Source organism: Mytilus trossulus, chromosome 9 (genome assembly GCF_036588685.1).
Source record: "Mytilus trossulus isolate FHL-02 chromosome 9, PNRI_Mtr1.1.1.hap1, whole genome shotgun sequence".
NCBI classification, from domain to species: Eukaryota; Metazoa; Mollusca; class Bivalvia; order Mytilida; family Mytilidae; genus Mytilus; species Mytilus trossulus.
Genome location: NC_086381.1, coordinates 67,170,832 through 67,187,621, shown reverse-complemented (window position 1 = coordinate 67,187,621; position 16,790 = coordinate 67,170,832). Strand labels below are relative to the sequence as shown.

The following is a 16,790-nucleotide window of genomic DNA, read 5'->3' as shown; positions in this document are numbered from 1 at the left end:
AAGAGGTACATATTTTATTCAGATAATCAACACATAATTAAAAAATCAACAGACTGACAGTTAAACAAAATTCATTGTAATCAACTGATCGATCTATTACCACTCAATCAACCGATTTATCCGAACTTGTACCTGAAAAAAACATTGAGATTAGTTACAAATTTCCATTAATAAAGCAGCTATAATAGCTATTGGTATCTTAGGGTTGTGTCTGTCAATTTAAAAAAACAAACTTGGAGGAATATACGTTCATCGGCTAATTGAATATATCGGACAATCGGATATTTTTAGCTGACATTTTGGGTATCCGATTGGCCGGAGTCTACTGTACTAGGAGGCATTTATTCTCTGTGAACAGTAAAATCTAGTTTACAAACCATGTTTTCATGTTATGTTAGAAGATCTTCCACTTTTGAATTTGCTTAAAAAAGCAATATGTGTTCCTCAGACATTAATGTTAGTAGATTATCAATGCAAACTTGCAATGCAAATAGTGTTTAAATAAAACTATGCGCACACCTTTAGTTGAGTAGATAATCCAAAACGTATTGCAAAATCAGTTTGCTATGATCTAATTATATAAGGATCTCTTGTTCCATTCTCAATTTTATGAATAAAGGTTACTGATATAAAATTTCTTCTTTAACTTTTTCTGTAGAAATTAGTTGTTGGTAACAAAGAGGTTTTACAGAAACTGAGAACTAACTACGACAAACCAGAAGTAATGAGAGACTTGTACAGGCAGTTAACAAGTAAGTTACCAGTATCACCTGGGTCCCTGTCTCATGAATATTTATTACAGCTATGCAAAGAAGACCATCTATAGAATAACATAGGATGTAGAATCTTTATTTAATTAAGATTAGATTTTTCAGAAAGCTGGAAATAATTGACCATGAGGAAATATGTATATTGTTGCTTTCTAACCTAGAGTTTGTGTAGATTTTGAGATGAATTAACAAAATAGAGCACACATGTTAAATTAAGATATAAATCATATGTAAGCATATACATGCCAATAAACCAAAGAATGAGGCTAGGATTTCAGATTAATTATGAGGCATAAAAAGTATCCTCTTCAAGCAGAGTAATATCTTAAGGTTTTGGTTATTATGAGTAATTCTGTCATAGTTATATGATAAATTACATATTTAAAACATGTGTTCAACTTAATTTTTAAACTACTACTGTTAAAAGAAGCAAACATTTTATGTGAAAAGAAAATGTGGAATAACATTGATGTAAGATTCTACTTCATTTTTTGACATTCTGTCTAATTATCATTGACAGCTCTAAATAATAATTCATAAATTCATAGCTTTCATACGTGGTTATGAAAGGAAAAGTAATATGATTATTATAAGAATTGAAATACCTACTTCACAAGGCCAGATATTTTATTTTGTATTGATAGCTACACATAAAATACAGATTGTAAACCATTTATAATAATTTTTTGTCTGTTGAAAAGCAGAAACTTCTTATTGATGAACATGTGGCATGTAAATTAGTTTAATTTCTTTAAACTTATCCAAATGCTGCCATGGTTTTAAGATTTCAGGAATTTTTTTTTGTCCACCATCTTCAAGCAGTTCAAATATAAGCAAAAATCACTTGCAACATATATAAGTAGATTCAATGTTGCCATATATAGCAGCTTGCATCCAGTTAACATAAGTTCAGGCTCATCTGTACTGGACTTTTACATAAACAAATAATTTTGATATTGCCTGATACAGTTTAAAAAAGAATTAATCACAAAAAAGACACGTTAACACTTACATACACATTTGTCTTCCATTAGTTAAAATCTTGACAAAGTAGATCCAGAATGATTTGAGACAAAATTCATCAAAACACCTATAAGTGCAAATATGTCTATAGAATAAAGTACTTCTCATGTAATACTGCATGTTGAATAGCCATTTTGTTAGCAGTACTTTTATTTTGAAAAAGATTTTCATGAAAAAAATTAGCAATTAGTCAGTAAAATGGTTGCATAGACAATGTATAATTTGATTGCACCTGTAGATGTATGTTAGCTTTCACTAATAACCAATTTTACTGATTTATTTAGGACCCAAGCAATCAGCAAGTAAGATCTGAATGTTGTTTCTATCTTTTATGTCTGCGCTTGCAGCCGGTTTCCGGTCGTGTGATCCTATTGTATACACTGCACGATAATTGCCATGCACATGCGTGCTAGGTGGTCCATTTGTGTATTATTTTGTTTTCAGGTTGTTTTGTTTGCATCTTGTTGAATTTATGTTTCTGTTCAAGAAATTTTACATTGATGTTAAATGTTTAACAAGGGGGTAAAATTTAAAAAAAATGAAGAAAACTTAAATACAAGAATATGTCTTTACAGGTTAAATTCATAGTCACTGTATTTATATGTTGTCCCAAAGCTTATATATTTAAGTATCATTGGAAAAGATCTATGTTGTATTATACATTATGGTGTCACCCAATATTGTAAGCTGTATAAGCAAAATTGGCATTGCTGTAGTATTCTGTCTTAAAGTTTCACACATGAACCAAAGAAACATAATTTTATGAGTGAAACACATTCCTACTTATATTTTCATGAATTTCAAAAATTATCTTCTCTTGATAGTTAAACTTTAAACTTAACTATTGTAACAATTAATACAATATAAAATGTTCTTTTTGATCTTTTGGATAAATGAAAGCTTCTTAAGTTAAAATTGCCACTTCCTGTGAACTTACTCTAAAGGTTCAAAACTTAAATAGAGCAATATTTATTTCAAAAGCTATATACATTTTTTTCTCACTAGTTGCAAAAACAGGTAGGAATTGAATTGAATTAAACTGTATATTTGAGATATCTATACTTTCATTTTATAAGATGTAGTTATGTAAATATACTTATAAATGTACTGTGGATTCATATCCTATATTTTCAGTTGGCATATATTAAGATTCTACAAGTTCCATGGAAATTAAATTTTTGTTCATTGAACATACAGAAAATTTATAAATTATTGCGAGCATTTATTATTACAATTTTGATATAATCAACAAAAATTTGTGAATAATTATTGCAATTGCAGCTTTTTCAATTGCAGCAATTTTTTATATCTATATCACAATAGGTATTTTATTTTTGTAATGCTCACCCAGTCGCATTATTCACATTTTAAAAACTTGCAATAATTTTTAAATTAAAGAAATGAATAAATTCACAGTACATAATATTTTTTAATTATTTAAGAATGTGTCTATATACATTGTACCACTGTTTATAGAAGTTTGCATTGAAACTTGTTTAATGTACAGTTAAACAAAACCCAATTATTATTTTGAAATGCATACATGCACATGTTTTGATTTGATAAAAATGTCCTATGCAATTGTTATGAAAACAAAAAATGTAGGATTGTCAATTTTATGTTGATGAAAAATTTATCAATGATACTTTCTATTATAAGGGTAACTAACAAATGCATTAAGATACTTAAAAATATGTTGTCACTACCGAGATGCGTTCCTGAGATTGAAAAAAATATCCAGGTAAAGCCGGAGAATCAATTAAAATCAGCTGGCTCTGCTTCTGCTATACTTGTATATACATGCTTTGTCTTTAAATGTCCCAACTGTTGAAGGGATAAAACTGGCTTCATATTTTAAAAAGCACATTTTTCTTCAATAATTTTACTGTGCTTTGGTAGAAGTAGAGAGGTGGACAGCAATATCAGATGTTAATTCAATGTTAAGTACCAATCCAATGAAAATGATGTGTTATTGTTTTGACTTTCTGTAAAGTAATGTTCAGTTTTCGGGTTAATACTTTCAAATCCTTAAATTGAAGATAAGTTTGAGATTGCCTCTACGTAATTTGTGTATTTGTTTGTCATTCCAAACTAGACCTTTAACCTTGCCATTCATTTTGCAAAATAATGTTTCACTTGCCTTTGGAAATTCTGTAGAAATATTTAGATTCATGGGTTAAAATGAAAAATGATGTCATTTTATTAGATCACAGCTTGTGATGTTATAGAAGTTTAATTTTTTGGAGGGTGAGAGTGTGAGAGAATTCAATAAAATTTCAATATTAGCAATTCTGCAGTTTCTGTCTGAATGAATAAAGTATATATAAAAATACTGCATTTTATGACAAATCTCTCTTTTAAACTTTAATATATTATTTATGAATTATGCATGAAGTTTTGTGTGCACATATGTTTATGTTCCATTATTGTTCAATTAATATTTTTAGAGAAGATAGCTCTTTCAGTTCCAAAATGTTCAATAAATAATGTGATTTTATTTTTGATTTTTATATGATAAGCATTCATGTCTTTTGAAATGTCTCAATGCAACATTTTTCTATTTGAATGATAGTAATATGTACAATGTAGAGATTTAGACTAACACATTTAAAATCTTCTTAAATCATTTTGTTCTTAAAATATACTATTTGCATATGCTGAAAATAGACTCACACCACATCTTCCTATATCTATTATTGAGCTGAAGAAACAGCACTTTTTCTCCAGTATGAAGTTTTCTACAAAGAAAAAAAAATATCTCAATTTTGTAATCATAGTGTCACATGTTTATTTGTAAAAATTTCATTGGTTGAATTTTAGATACGAAAAATACATCTTCAGGTAAGTGGCCTTATTGCACGAGCATGTGCATAGAATAATATGTGCTTACGTCTGCTAAAATTAAACTGTCGTCTGCTCAGAAAATTTTCTTCATTGAGATTAGTATGTCTTGTGTGTAAGGTCTACTATGTTGAATGCGGATAGGAATGACTATGTAATATATGTGCATGTTGTTTGTGATTGGTTCCTCAGAGTGTCTAAATAATGTTTAAAACTAACAAGGAAGAAAAAGTTAAATATGTTTTATTAGCTTTGTTGTATTCTAGAATTATTTGCATGAAATAGTATGGAACCCTTGTACACTCAAAGTCCCTTTTTAGGGCAAAAAGCTGAAACACTTCAAATTTATAAATCTTGAATTCATACTTTTATGAAAAGATTTTCCTTACCAAGTAAAAAAAAGTTTGTGTAGTTAAGAGGACTTAATTTGAGGTTATTTTCTTCCATTGTCCATGATACAGAAATAAATCCCATAGTTTTATGTTTAACATTACTTTTACAAACCAAACTTAAGCTAGATATACTCCAAGGGTTAGCTTTGATAAAGTAATATTACCACCTATTTGCCCTTTTCACTTTAGAGGGGATCTTTTGGTCTGTATATGATGAATAAATATTCAACCATATCTGGCTGGAACATGGATGTTATCTCTTGACTTGTTGTGGCAGAGGGACACTGAAAAAAACTTTAGTGGCTATTTTATGGGTCTGTTGAGGACCTATTACAAAGCAACATTATCTTTAATTGCAAGTTTTCTCACACTAATTGACTCTCTTTACAAAACCTATGTCATTAAGTTCAGTTAAATCTTTCTTGTCCTCAATATTCATGAACTATTTGTTACTGGACTTAAAGCTACAGGTCAATTAACCTGCCTAACACCATAACAATTTAAAAAAACCAACAACTAGTTACTTTCTCAAAAGTTGATGTTACAATCTTAAAAAAAAGGCCCCTTACTTTATACAGAATGACTTAGACTTATTTCTTGATTTCTTTTGTTAGTTACACTTTTCTTTCACATTTTGCTTTGCCACCAATTTTGATTATTTAATTATAAACTTTGTCAGTTTCAAACCAAAGTCTTTTTTTCTAGCTTTGCAAATTTTTTTTTTCAACTTCATCTGTCCATGATTTTATCAGTTGCATTTTTTCATCTTTAGCATACAATTGTAAGTTTAATAATGAGAGAACTTCTTTGAATTTCAGTTCTGTCAAACTAATTAAAATTTCATATTTATATTATACAATAAATAACACGATATAGAAATAAACATGATTTTTTATTTGAAGCTTAAGTTGTTAACCTTTACATATTATTTTATCCGGAACATATTTAATTATATTCAAAATGATTTTTATAAATATAAGCAATTATTATGCAGTAAGCTGCTAGAGCTTTTGGGAGCTTCTTTCTATTTTAAATAAACAATATGTTCATTTAGATAAAATGAATTTTTAAGAGCTGTAGTTGTTGTGTAATGTAAGTACATTGTATATTAGTTAAGTATACATTTGTTTACACAATGTGTGATTTAAGTCTGCTGCTAAGGTAAAATCATGAACCTCAATTTAACTTGCATACAGAAGATGGTATATCTTTAAAGGTATTTTTAGACTCATTGTAAAACATCCTAATTTTCAACATTGATTTAGGTTTTAAAGTGTTTTTAAACTAACTGTAAACTCATGTTTCCAACCTAATAAATTTAACACTGTAGGGCTAAATACATCCTAATTACCGTAGCATAATCCATACCAAACCTGGTAAGATGTCATTATAAAGATGCTTGAAATATTTGCCACTGGAAATTAAACAAATAGCAATTTATCAATCATTATCTTGACAAGGATTTTAAAAGATAAGTTTGAATTTTGTGCATCAATAACAGCTCTTCAACAAAAGCATGCATAGCAAACCTTTGACCAACTTGCTAGCTATGTTTGCTTGGATGTTTGCAAACAATAGGTAGGGGGAGTTTTAGTCTGTTTTTCATATATATATATTAGGATTTGATTGGACAATAAATGTTGACATGAACCTGTATTTAGTAAACCGACTTAACCTACCTGTTGTTTACAAACATCCAAACAAACATAGCAAGCAAGTTGATCAAAGGTTTGCTTTGCATGCTTTTGTAGAAAAGCTGTAATGTATGGAAACTTATAGATGATCTGTCCAATTTGAAAATGTAACTTTTGATATAAATATTTACGGTGAAGCATGTTGCCAGTTCTATAAACAGAATAAAAAAGATTAGCATGTTTATTTTGGTATCTTGTTATGCATGGTTTTTATGTTCCGAAATAATGTTTTCTTTTAACTTTTATAGATTATTTACTCTTTTTTTGTGGATTTTTTAATAATTTTATAATTTGTTTTAAACCATATAATTAAAATTTTAATTTGAACATTTTTATAACAATATTCTTCAGTTATGTTTAATATTTGAACTTTTAATTTAATTTTGGAATTTACCACAAATATTGGTTCATTTATTTATTTTTTTTCAAATAAAGATAACTTAAACCAGTTTATTTTTTATTTACCTTAAAAATTATAACCAGAAATAATAATTATTATTTCATTTTGAATGTTTGTTTTGGCATGGTTATTTTATGTTGTGATGTTTTATTTCATTATTGCCTGTTGTTCTTCAATAGAATTTAGCAGCCTTGTGCAGAGTAAGTTAAACTTTACTTTTGTAGAAACTTTACAAAAAAAAGCTCTATACCCACTGATCAGTCAAAAACATCATTTTATGTTTACACAATGATTAAAAATACCATTGAAATTTTATTGTCTAGTCATGATGACCTTTAGTAATATAATGAATTTTCAATGGTATTTTCAAACAGATAGTAAAATCATTGTATTGCCATGCACTTCTTCAAAGCTTTAGTTTACATGTATTTCATTTGTCCTGCAAGTGAACTGTTGCTGTCATTAAAACTATGGAGAACACATGCACTTGTTCCTTGTTGTAAACAGTTTCTTTCACATTCATAGCAAATAACATTTGTCTCTGAAAAACATATTTTTTGCAAGAGTAGGCTTTCATCTTATTTTTAAAAGGCAGTTTGACGTTTATTTGAAGAGGCTAAGTAAAGAGTGCATTTTTCTGAAGTTTTGCTTTCAGTTTTTATTACAACTTTAATAACATAGTCTGTTCTTGCAGATGTCATTTAAGTAGTCTGGGGACTTCTTAATAGATAAACTCATCATAGATACCAGGATTAAAGTGATATAATGTTAAAATGTTTAGGAGGTAAATCTCTAGTCACAGAGATATCTTATAAATGAAATCAGTTATGCATTTGTAATAGGCATTATCAACAATGGTTTATAAGCACTCATATGAACTTGAAGTTAAATGATCAGTGTAGCTAAGATGCTTAGACTATGCTTAAGAAAATGGTTGAAGCAAAGGCATATGTGACTTTAAGAGTTATGCCCCATAACTTATGCAATTCCAATTAGATATTTGTACATACTCAAGAGTAATTGGAAAAGGGTATGATGATTTGTGTATGTTTATATCTTTAGCTGGTAGACTGCAAGGTAGGACCTGGATTTGTCAAGCTTCAATACACACATATTTTCCGGCTCTACACTCCTCCCCTACATTGTTACTCCATGAAAATGTTGTTGTCAACTATGAAATATTTCCTCCTACAAATATATTTAAGAATAATTTTCGATTGTTGTATTTATTTGTATTTACATTTTATTACTTTTTGTTCCAGACTGCAGTTGAACTAACTTTTTTTTATTATTACGAAATCAGTGTATCATATTTATATATATATTTTTTTATTTTTTTTTCAAAGCTTGAATACTTGTATACTGAGGTTCTTCTTCCTTTGTTATTCTTCAGTCTTTTTCTTTGTAACAGATGTAATTTTATCTCAAGGGATCTTTAACTAATGATTTGACGCCAAGGAGCAAAACATATCAATGGGAAATATGTATTCCATTAGGTATAACTGTCCTGGTTGGTAATCAATCAACTTTTGTACAACTTCAGAACTGTAACATATAAAAAAAATTCACGTTATATTATTCATATCTTTATAAACAGTGTACCTCATTATTAACGAGAATTGTACTACACAGACTATTATTTCACATTTACACAGTGATGTTATATACCTGTATTTATAATCAGAGAAATTGAAACTTTGTAATATTCTGAAAATATTTTTTTTTAATAATGTGGTATGATTTGCCAATAAGATAAATATCCACCCGAGTCTAATTGATGGGGTATGATTTTCAAATTAGACTGTTATCTACCCGAGGTCAAGTGATGTGGATGTAAATAGGTCACCATGAGGCTTTACATACATTTATATATACTTGTTTCTGGAGAATGTGTATTGATAGCTTGCTGTCACAGTGAGTAACGATTGCACAATATTTTCAGATAACCTAATTTTCAGTTTGTGGTTAATTGATTTGAGTGTGGACAATGTGATTTGGATGAAGACGTGTCTCATTGTCACTCACACATCATCTTCGCATGTCTACATATATGTTATTACACATACCCCTGCATTTTCTAAAAAAAGGGTTATACTGGTTTAAATCTGTAAGTCTGTCTGATATTTCCATGAATTTTTTTATCACATTTTCTCGGACACTACAAATCAGAGCTTCTGAAATCTTCATGATTGCATTTTTATCCACAATGTAGTGGAGGGGGAGAACATTTTTACTGTGTTTTTGCAATCATTGCTTATCTACTTTCTGTTAACCGAATACTTAAAGTTGGAGTATCATAAATGAATTATAGCTCCAAGTTCAACATATTTGTTCCATTCTACAGAGTGGTGCTGCTATTCAATAGATTTGTTCACATTTGTCTAGGGATACATGTTCAATTTTAACATGATTAAGTTACAGAATTTTCATTGAGAAAAAATTGTTGAGAATTTTAATGATGCGCCCTGATCAAAATAAAACCTTTTTAAAACAGAATGTTATGAACTGTTAGTCCTACTTGTGACTATTATTAAGACTAGTGTTATTATGAACTACAGATTAACTTACAGCAAGTTGTGGACGTGATTTGGATATCGTTCGTTTACATTATTTTTTGTACCACATGTATTCATAAAGTATTTAAATCATTGGAAATATTGAAGCCTTTCTAATCAAATTTCTAATACCATGTACATGTATATAATTTGTGTGATTGCAGATGTTGACAGTGTGTTACTAAGGATGACTATTATTGGAGTATTGTTATCATTCAGACAGCTCGCACAGGAAGCTCTCATAGATGTGAGTATGGTAAAAAAAAAAAACAGTATTAGTCCTTATATTTTGTTACCCTATTGTCTTTTTCTTAGGCAAAACATTAAACAAATGCTGTTCAACAACTATGTGTCTCAATGAATTTCAAAAACTTACATTTCAAGTAACTTCCTACAAAAAGTTTTCAAATTCTCAATATTTCTTTATTGAATTTTGAACAGTTTAGCTTTTAATTTCTCAAATGCACAGAGAGAACCACCTTTGGTAGGAAAACTCATTTTGAAGAGTGCAATTCTCAATACAGTTCAAGGAACTTATGCAATAATTTTTCATACCTTTTAAAATTGTTAAACTTCATGTAATTTACTAGTGTGTTCTTTATTGAAAGTTGCTTATTTAAAATCATGTCACATCTCCTTGTTTTTATAAGTCAATCTGTTATATATTTTATAGGTCCTGGAAGACAGAATTCCATTCCTAATGGCATCAGTCAAAGACTTACAACATTTTGTGCCAAGTACCAAAGATCTGAAGGTAAAAATTAGAATGATGAAAATGTTCATATGCTTTCAATTATGCATTATAGTAGTGTAATGTAGAAAGATAACTGATAGGGATTTACCAGTAAATAAAGTTTTAGGGATGTTTTGATGGGGAATTGAAAGCTATTGACACTTTAAAATTGAAAAAAATGCAAGTTAGTCAGTTTGAATATCTTTTAAGAATCAAATTCTGCACATATTTTTATCTAGTTGTCAGATCTGAAAGAAAAGTCTCCCCTATATGACCCAGTGTTCATCTTAAGACCATGATACTTGAAATATTTTATATTAGAATGTGCTTTTTCAAATATCATGATACTATTTGAAAATACTGGGGAGAACACTTCAAATGCTTCCTAGGATAGCTCATAACACCCACCAAACATGGATGAACAAAATCTCTACCAACCATCTTAGCAAGTGAAACATTATATTATTTAAAAATATAACATTGTATACACAAGAATGTTTTTAAACAAGATTTAAACATTTGTGCATGTTAATGCAAAATAGACTTAACTAGTCTTGGCATGGCTACAATAGCTCCTTATAATATTGAGACATAATCATTTTTGTGTGTCAACATACAAGAGTAACATTACATATTACATTCATATGAGAATATTTAAGTTTTTTATTGGTATTCACATATGTAATTGTTCTTGAATAGAGTATTCACAAATTCACCCATGCCTAGTGTGGTAAAATTAATCAAAATAATTATAGTATGAAAATGTATTTAAAAAGGAGTATTTGATTATTTAGATGAAAACTGTCGTAAATAAGGTATGCTTTTACAAAGGGATAAATTTTGGCTTTTTGTTTGATGACACTGATTTTTAGGCATACAGTAATAACTGAATATATTTTGCTCAGCGTCCTATTAATTATTAACTAAGGACGAATTTAACTAAATAATGGCAATATAATATATTTGGACAAAGAGCCATAAGCTATATTTTACTAAGTGTACAAAATGCATGTTTTTACATTAATTGATAGTTGAATATATTTGTTCATGACAATGCTTAGAATATAAGGTTCTGAAATGAATTAACAGCAAAAGACATGCATTTTGTATATATATTAAAAAAGTCTTGCTTTAAACTTGAAAGTTATAAAAACTGTATGGAAATAATATCAATAAATTATTAATTATTTACAATTACCCTTAACATTAACAAAAACATTTTATTATAATTAAATAATTCCATATATGGAGTTCTAATGATGCAAAGCTTACATACATGTAACAGTAAAACCTCATTAAGCTGGTTTTTAACATGATGAAAATCATAATTCTGTAAGGTTATAGAAGAGACTTGCAAAGGTAAATCTGTCATATACAGTTTTCAAAACTTGATGTAAAAACTCATTGGAAATTGGAAATTGACTTCTTTAAAATTCCCAACAAGAGTAGCTGTTCAGTGGCGAATCAAGGGGGAGGGTTTCGTGGGTTGAAACCCCCCCCCTTTTTTCTGGACCATCAATGCATTTGAATGAGGACATATAATTGGAATCCCCCCCTTTTTAAAATGGCTGGATCCGCCCCTGCTGTTTATCATGTTTATATACTTACCTTGACAGAGCTGAAAATTTCAGATTTACCTTTTTATGTCTCTGAGTAGACCACTTGTGGTAGCAGTTCAGAAATGCAGTGACAACACAATGACTAAGCCATTTTAGAATCTTAAGGAATAATGGGTAATTTTATTTTTTGTATGCCAAGTGGAAATAAAAAATTACATGAACTGGTACTATTCACATTGCTTACCATGTTTTTAACCAATAAAACAGTTTGGTATAAACTGTTGAGAATATTACTCATAATGCTTAGGTTCTAATCTGGCAAATTGTCTTTTTGAAAGAATAAGAAATACAAAATTGATCTGGGTTTTGTTACTTGGTGAAGATGCACTTTTTGCTCAAGCAGACGACACCTGGTAGTTTGTTGCAATCTCTCCTTTATCCAAAGTTGTAATTTGTAATCATTACATTATTCAGCATTCTTCAATGAAACAACAGGTTTGTTTGTGTGTTTATATGTTTGTTAGCCAGAATATGTATCTATTCTATTTTGCATTTTAACATAGTGCTGGATCTTCAATTTTTAAATGTGTGCTGCATTTTTTTCCCTCTATTTGTATTGTGAACTTGTGCAGTTTTCCTGTTTTGCATGATTTTGAAATCAAAACAAATTCTTTATCATTGAAAGTATCTTTCCAATTAATAACCAACAGTACGAGGGCTGTAAATCCAGTCAAGATGGTTAAACCAGCTAGTCATCACCAATTAATAATCAGACATTTTTATAAACTTAGATTCTTTGGGTAGGATGACATTATGTATTTGAAATTTGAAAGTACTAAATATTGCAAAGCTAAGTAAATAAGTGATTAAATTTTCTTAACATGTGTTAGTGGGTGACCAATTGACACTATGAGAGGGAGGTTTAGGGGGATGCAAATGAAAACTAAAATTCTGGCTTCCAAAATTCATCAACAGTGCTGTTCCTCTGCTTTAGATTTGGTCAAGTAAATGTACAGATAGACATAAGTAAAAATATTATATTCCTTCTTTTGATTAAATTTTAAGAAATAATTAGTTGGTAAAATATAATTGCATTTTATTTCTTTTATTTTATAAGTACACATATTTTTTTAGGGTATTTTAGAACTTTTTTCTTAGTCCTTAGAATGAGTTAATTCCTTATGAGCTTTATTTCTGCTGTACTGTACATCTGTTTTTTCTTAAGCTCAAAACTCAAAAGTTCATTAGTTATTGTGTAGAAAAATTAGTCAGTCTTTTTGGTTTACTTTTATGTCTTTATTTGGAGTTAATAATAGAAATATTTCTCTCTTAAAATCTCTAGGTATCTATGAATATAAAAACATGTTTATGATTAGCAAATAAGACACACTTTTATATGAGTTAGTTGGTAATTCATTTGAATAAAAGTTGATACTGGGTATACATCAATGAGACGACCACTCTACATCATAACTATAAATGTACTAGCCATGTCAAATATTTAATTTTATAAAAAAAAAAATATATAAGAAGAACAAGTAACAAACCATCTATTTAAATCATTTTCCATATTTTTGTATGAATCAAATTAACCACAATTATTAACATATAATACCATTGTGTTTTGTGTTACAATTTTGTTTGTACAATGTATTTTTATTGTGTATTGATGTTCATAACATAATTGCTTTTCTATACATGTGCTTTTTATATATCATATTTTAATTCTTTGTTATGTGCTGTTTATCACAAAAATATTTGTACAATGTAATAAAATAACAAACGACTTGAATAACCATTCTAATTTGAATGATATATTAAAACTAACTTATTTGGTTGTATTTATAACAGTAACCTTTATCTCATCTGTCTAAAGAGAAATGACTGAGATTGTCATATATTAGCTCAAGTTTGTTAAATTTTGTCCCAAATTTCGATAGTATTTTTCAACTACAGTGTATCTATACGAGAGTATCTGAGTAATAAGAAATTCTAGTTTCTTCATTTAAAATTTAATTTAGAATTGTCATTTATTTCTACACATTTGCTAGAAACTAAATGTTGCAGGTATTTAAAGACATGACTTTGAAAATAACTTCACTTGCAGAAAAGAATTCAATTTAGGAAATACAATTCATACAATTTTATCTACCACAGTTACACATATTTCAAAAATTTTACCATGCATTATATTTCTATGATTGTGCCCATTTTGTAATTTGTCAGTTAATAAATATTGCTTAAATAACCTTTAGTTTTAAGGTGACTAGGTCTATTATTTTGAAACTAAAGTAGTGGAAAAGATTTTCTATGAGGCAGATACTGTACTATTGAAAGCCTTCTTTAATTTATAGTAATCTATTCTATATTTAAACAGGTGGTAAATGAGATGTCGTCTGCGTCAGGTTTATCATGTGATGTTGATCCAACCCTGATTAATGCACTGAGACAACAGAAGAGTGGTGAGTTGACTTACGACTGTCAAATGTTGAACAGATAAAATCATTATATCAAAACTTGTGAACCAATATGCCTAATTAATAGACAACTTTTGAAATTTGTGCATTTTCCCAATATATATTCTATATCACAATGCTTATGGTATTAATTGTCATAATTGATCACTTTATGGAAAAAGCATGAAACTTTGCACAGTGTATGTTTTTAACAATGGGCAATTGTTTCATATTTAAAACATTTCACTAAGTCAAGAGAATTTGTGTCAACCATGTCTACCTCAGAAAATAGATAACACAATGTAAATAGATCCCCTTTTTAGCTCACCTGGCCCGAAGGGCCAAGTGAGCTTTTCCCATCACTTGGCGTCCGTCGTCTGGCGTCCGTCGTCCGTCGGCGTCCGGCGTTAACTTTTACAAAAATCTTCTTCTCTGAAACTACTGGGCCAAATTTAACCAAACTTGGCCACAATCATCATTGGGGTATCTAGTTTACAAAATGTGTCCGGTGACCCGGTCAACCAACCAAGATGGCCGCCACAGCTAAAAATAGAACATGGGGGTAAAATGCAGTTTTTGGCTTATAACTCAAAAACCAAAGCATTTAGAGCAAATCTGACATGGGGTAAAATTGTTCATCAGGTCAAGATCTATCTGTCCAGAAATTTTCAGATGAATAGGACAACCCGTTGTTGGGTTGCTGCCCCTGAATTGGTAATTTTAAGGAAATTTTGCTGTTTTTGGTTATTATCTTGAATATTATTATAGATAGAGATAAACTGTAAACAGCAATAATGTTCAGCAAAGTAAGATTTACAAATAAGTCAACATGACTGAAATGGTCAGTTGACCTCTTTAGGAGTTATTGCCCTTAATAGTCAATTTTTAACCATTTTTCGTAAATCTTAGTAATCTTTTACAAAAATCTTCTCCTCTGAAACTACTGGGCCAAATTTAACCAAACTTGGCCACAATCATCATTTGGGTATTTGATTTTAAAATTGTGTCCGGTGACCCATCCAACCAACCAAGATGGCTGCCACGGTTAAAAATAGAACATATGGGTAAAATGCAGTTTTTGGCTTATAACTCAAAGTCCAAAGCATTTAGAGCAAATCTGACAGAAGTAAAAATTTTCATCAGGTCAAGATCTATCTGCCCTGAAATTTTCAGATGAATGGGACAATCTGCTGTTGGGTTGCTGCCCCAGAATTGGTAATTTTAAGGAAATTTTGCTGTTTTTAGTTATTATCTTGAATATTATTATAGATAGAGATAAACTGTAAACAGCAATAATGTTCAGCAAAGTAAGATTTACAAATAAGTCAACATAACCGAAATGGTCAGTTGACCCCTTTAGGAGTTATTGCCCTTTATAGTAAATTTTTAACAGTTTTTCGTAAATCTTAGTAATCTTTTACAAAAATCTTCTTCTCTGATACTACGGGGCCAAATTAAACCAAACTTGGCCACAATCATCATTTGGGTATCTAGTTTAAAAAATATGTGGCTTGACCTGGTCAACCAACCAAGATGGCTGCCACGGTTAAAAATAGAACATAGGGGTAAAATTCAGTTTTTGGCTTTTAACTCAAAAACCAAAGCATTTTTAAAAGCAAATATGACATGAAGTAAAATTATTTTACAGGTCAAAATCTATCTGCCCTGAAATTTTCAGATGAATCGAACAACCTGTTGTGGGTAGCTGCCCCTGAACTGTTAATTTTAAGGAAATTTTGCTGTTTTTGGTTATATTTTGAATATTATTATAGATAGAGATAAACTGTAAAAAACAATACATGTTGGCAAAGTAAGATCTACAAATAGGTCAACATGACCGAAATGGTCAGTTGACCCCTTTAGGAGTTATTGCCCTTTATAGTCATGTTTTAACCATTTTTTCATAAATCTTAGTAATCTTTTACAAATATCTTCTCCTCTGAAACTACTGGGCCAAGTTAATTATAGATAGAGATAATTGTAAGCAGCTAGAATGTTCAGTAAATTAAGATGTACAAACACATCGATCACCATCATCAAAACACAATTTTGTCTTGCATCAATCTGCGTCCTTTGTTTAATATTCACATAGACCAAAGTGAGCGACACAGGCTCTTTTGAGCCTCTAGTTTACAAGCTCTTAGTGTTAAAACTTTTTTGTCATTTACAGAACGACGAGAGAATGAATATGAAGTAGCCTGTTTATTGATGGTGTTTGTAGCTGTAGCCATTCCCAAGCTGGCCAGACAAGACTCATCTGTATATAAAGCATCACTGGAAGGTAGTGTTTGTGCTATACAATATTTGCTAGTCAAAATTTCAATGTAGGGAATTTATAAATTATTATGCAGCACGAGAACACAGTTA

At 29.6% G+C, this 16,790-nt stretch overlaps 1 protein-coding gene across 1 annotated transcript in view; it reads left to right on the top strand.

Moving 5' to 3' along the window:
- Positions 1–16,790, top strand: part of LOC134683281 (nck-associated protein 1-like) — a 50,973-nt gene that overhangs the window by 31,684 nt on the left and 2,499 nt on the right. The window contains exons 25-32 of the mRNA XM_063542474.1: positions 659–752; positions 2,078–2,095; positions 4,614–4,634; positions 9,840–9,922; positions 10,349–10,429; positions 12,442–12,462; positions 14,345–14,429; positions 16,594–16,704. Of these exons, the coding sequence (XP_063398544.1) occupies positions 659–752; positions 2,078–2,095; positions 4,614–4,634; positions 9,840–9,922; positions 10,349–10,429; positions 12,442–12,462; positions 14,345–14,429; positions 16,594–16,704 (514 nt within the window). The remainder of the gene's footprint in view (positions 1–658; positions 753–2,077; positions 2,096–4,613; positions 4,635–9,839; positions 9,923–10,348; positions 10,430–12,441; positions 12,463–14,344; positions 14,430–16,593; positions 16,705–16,790) is intronic.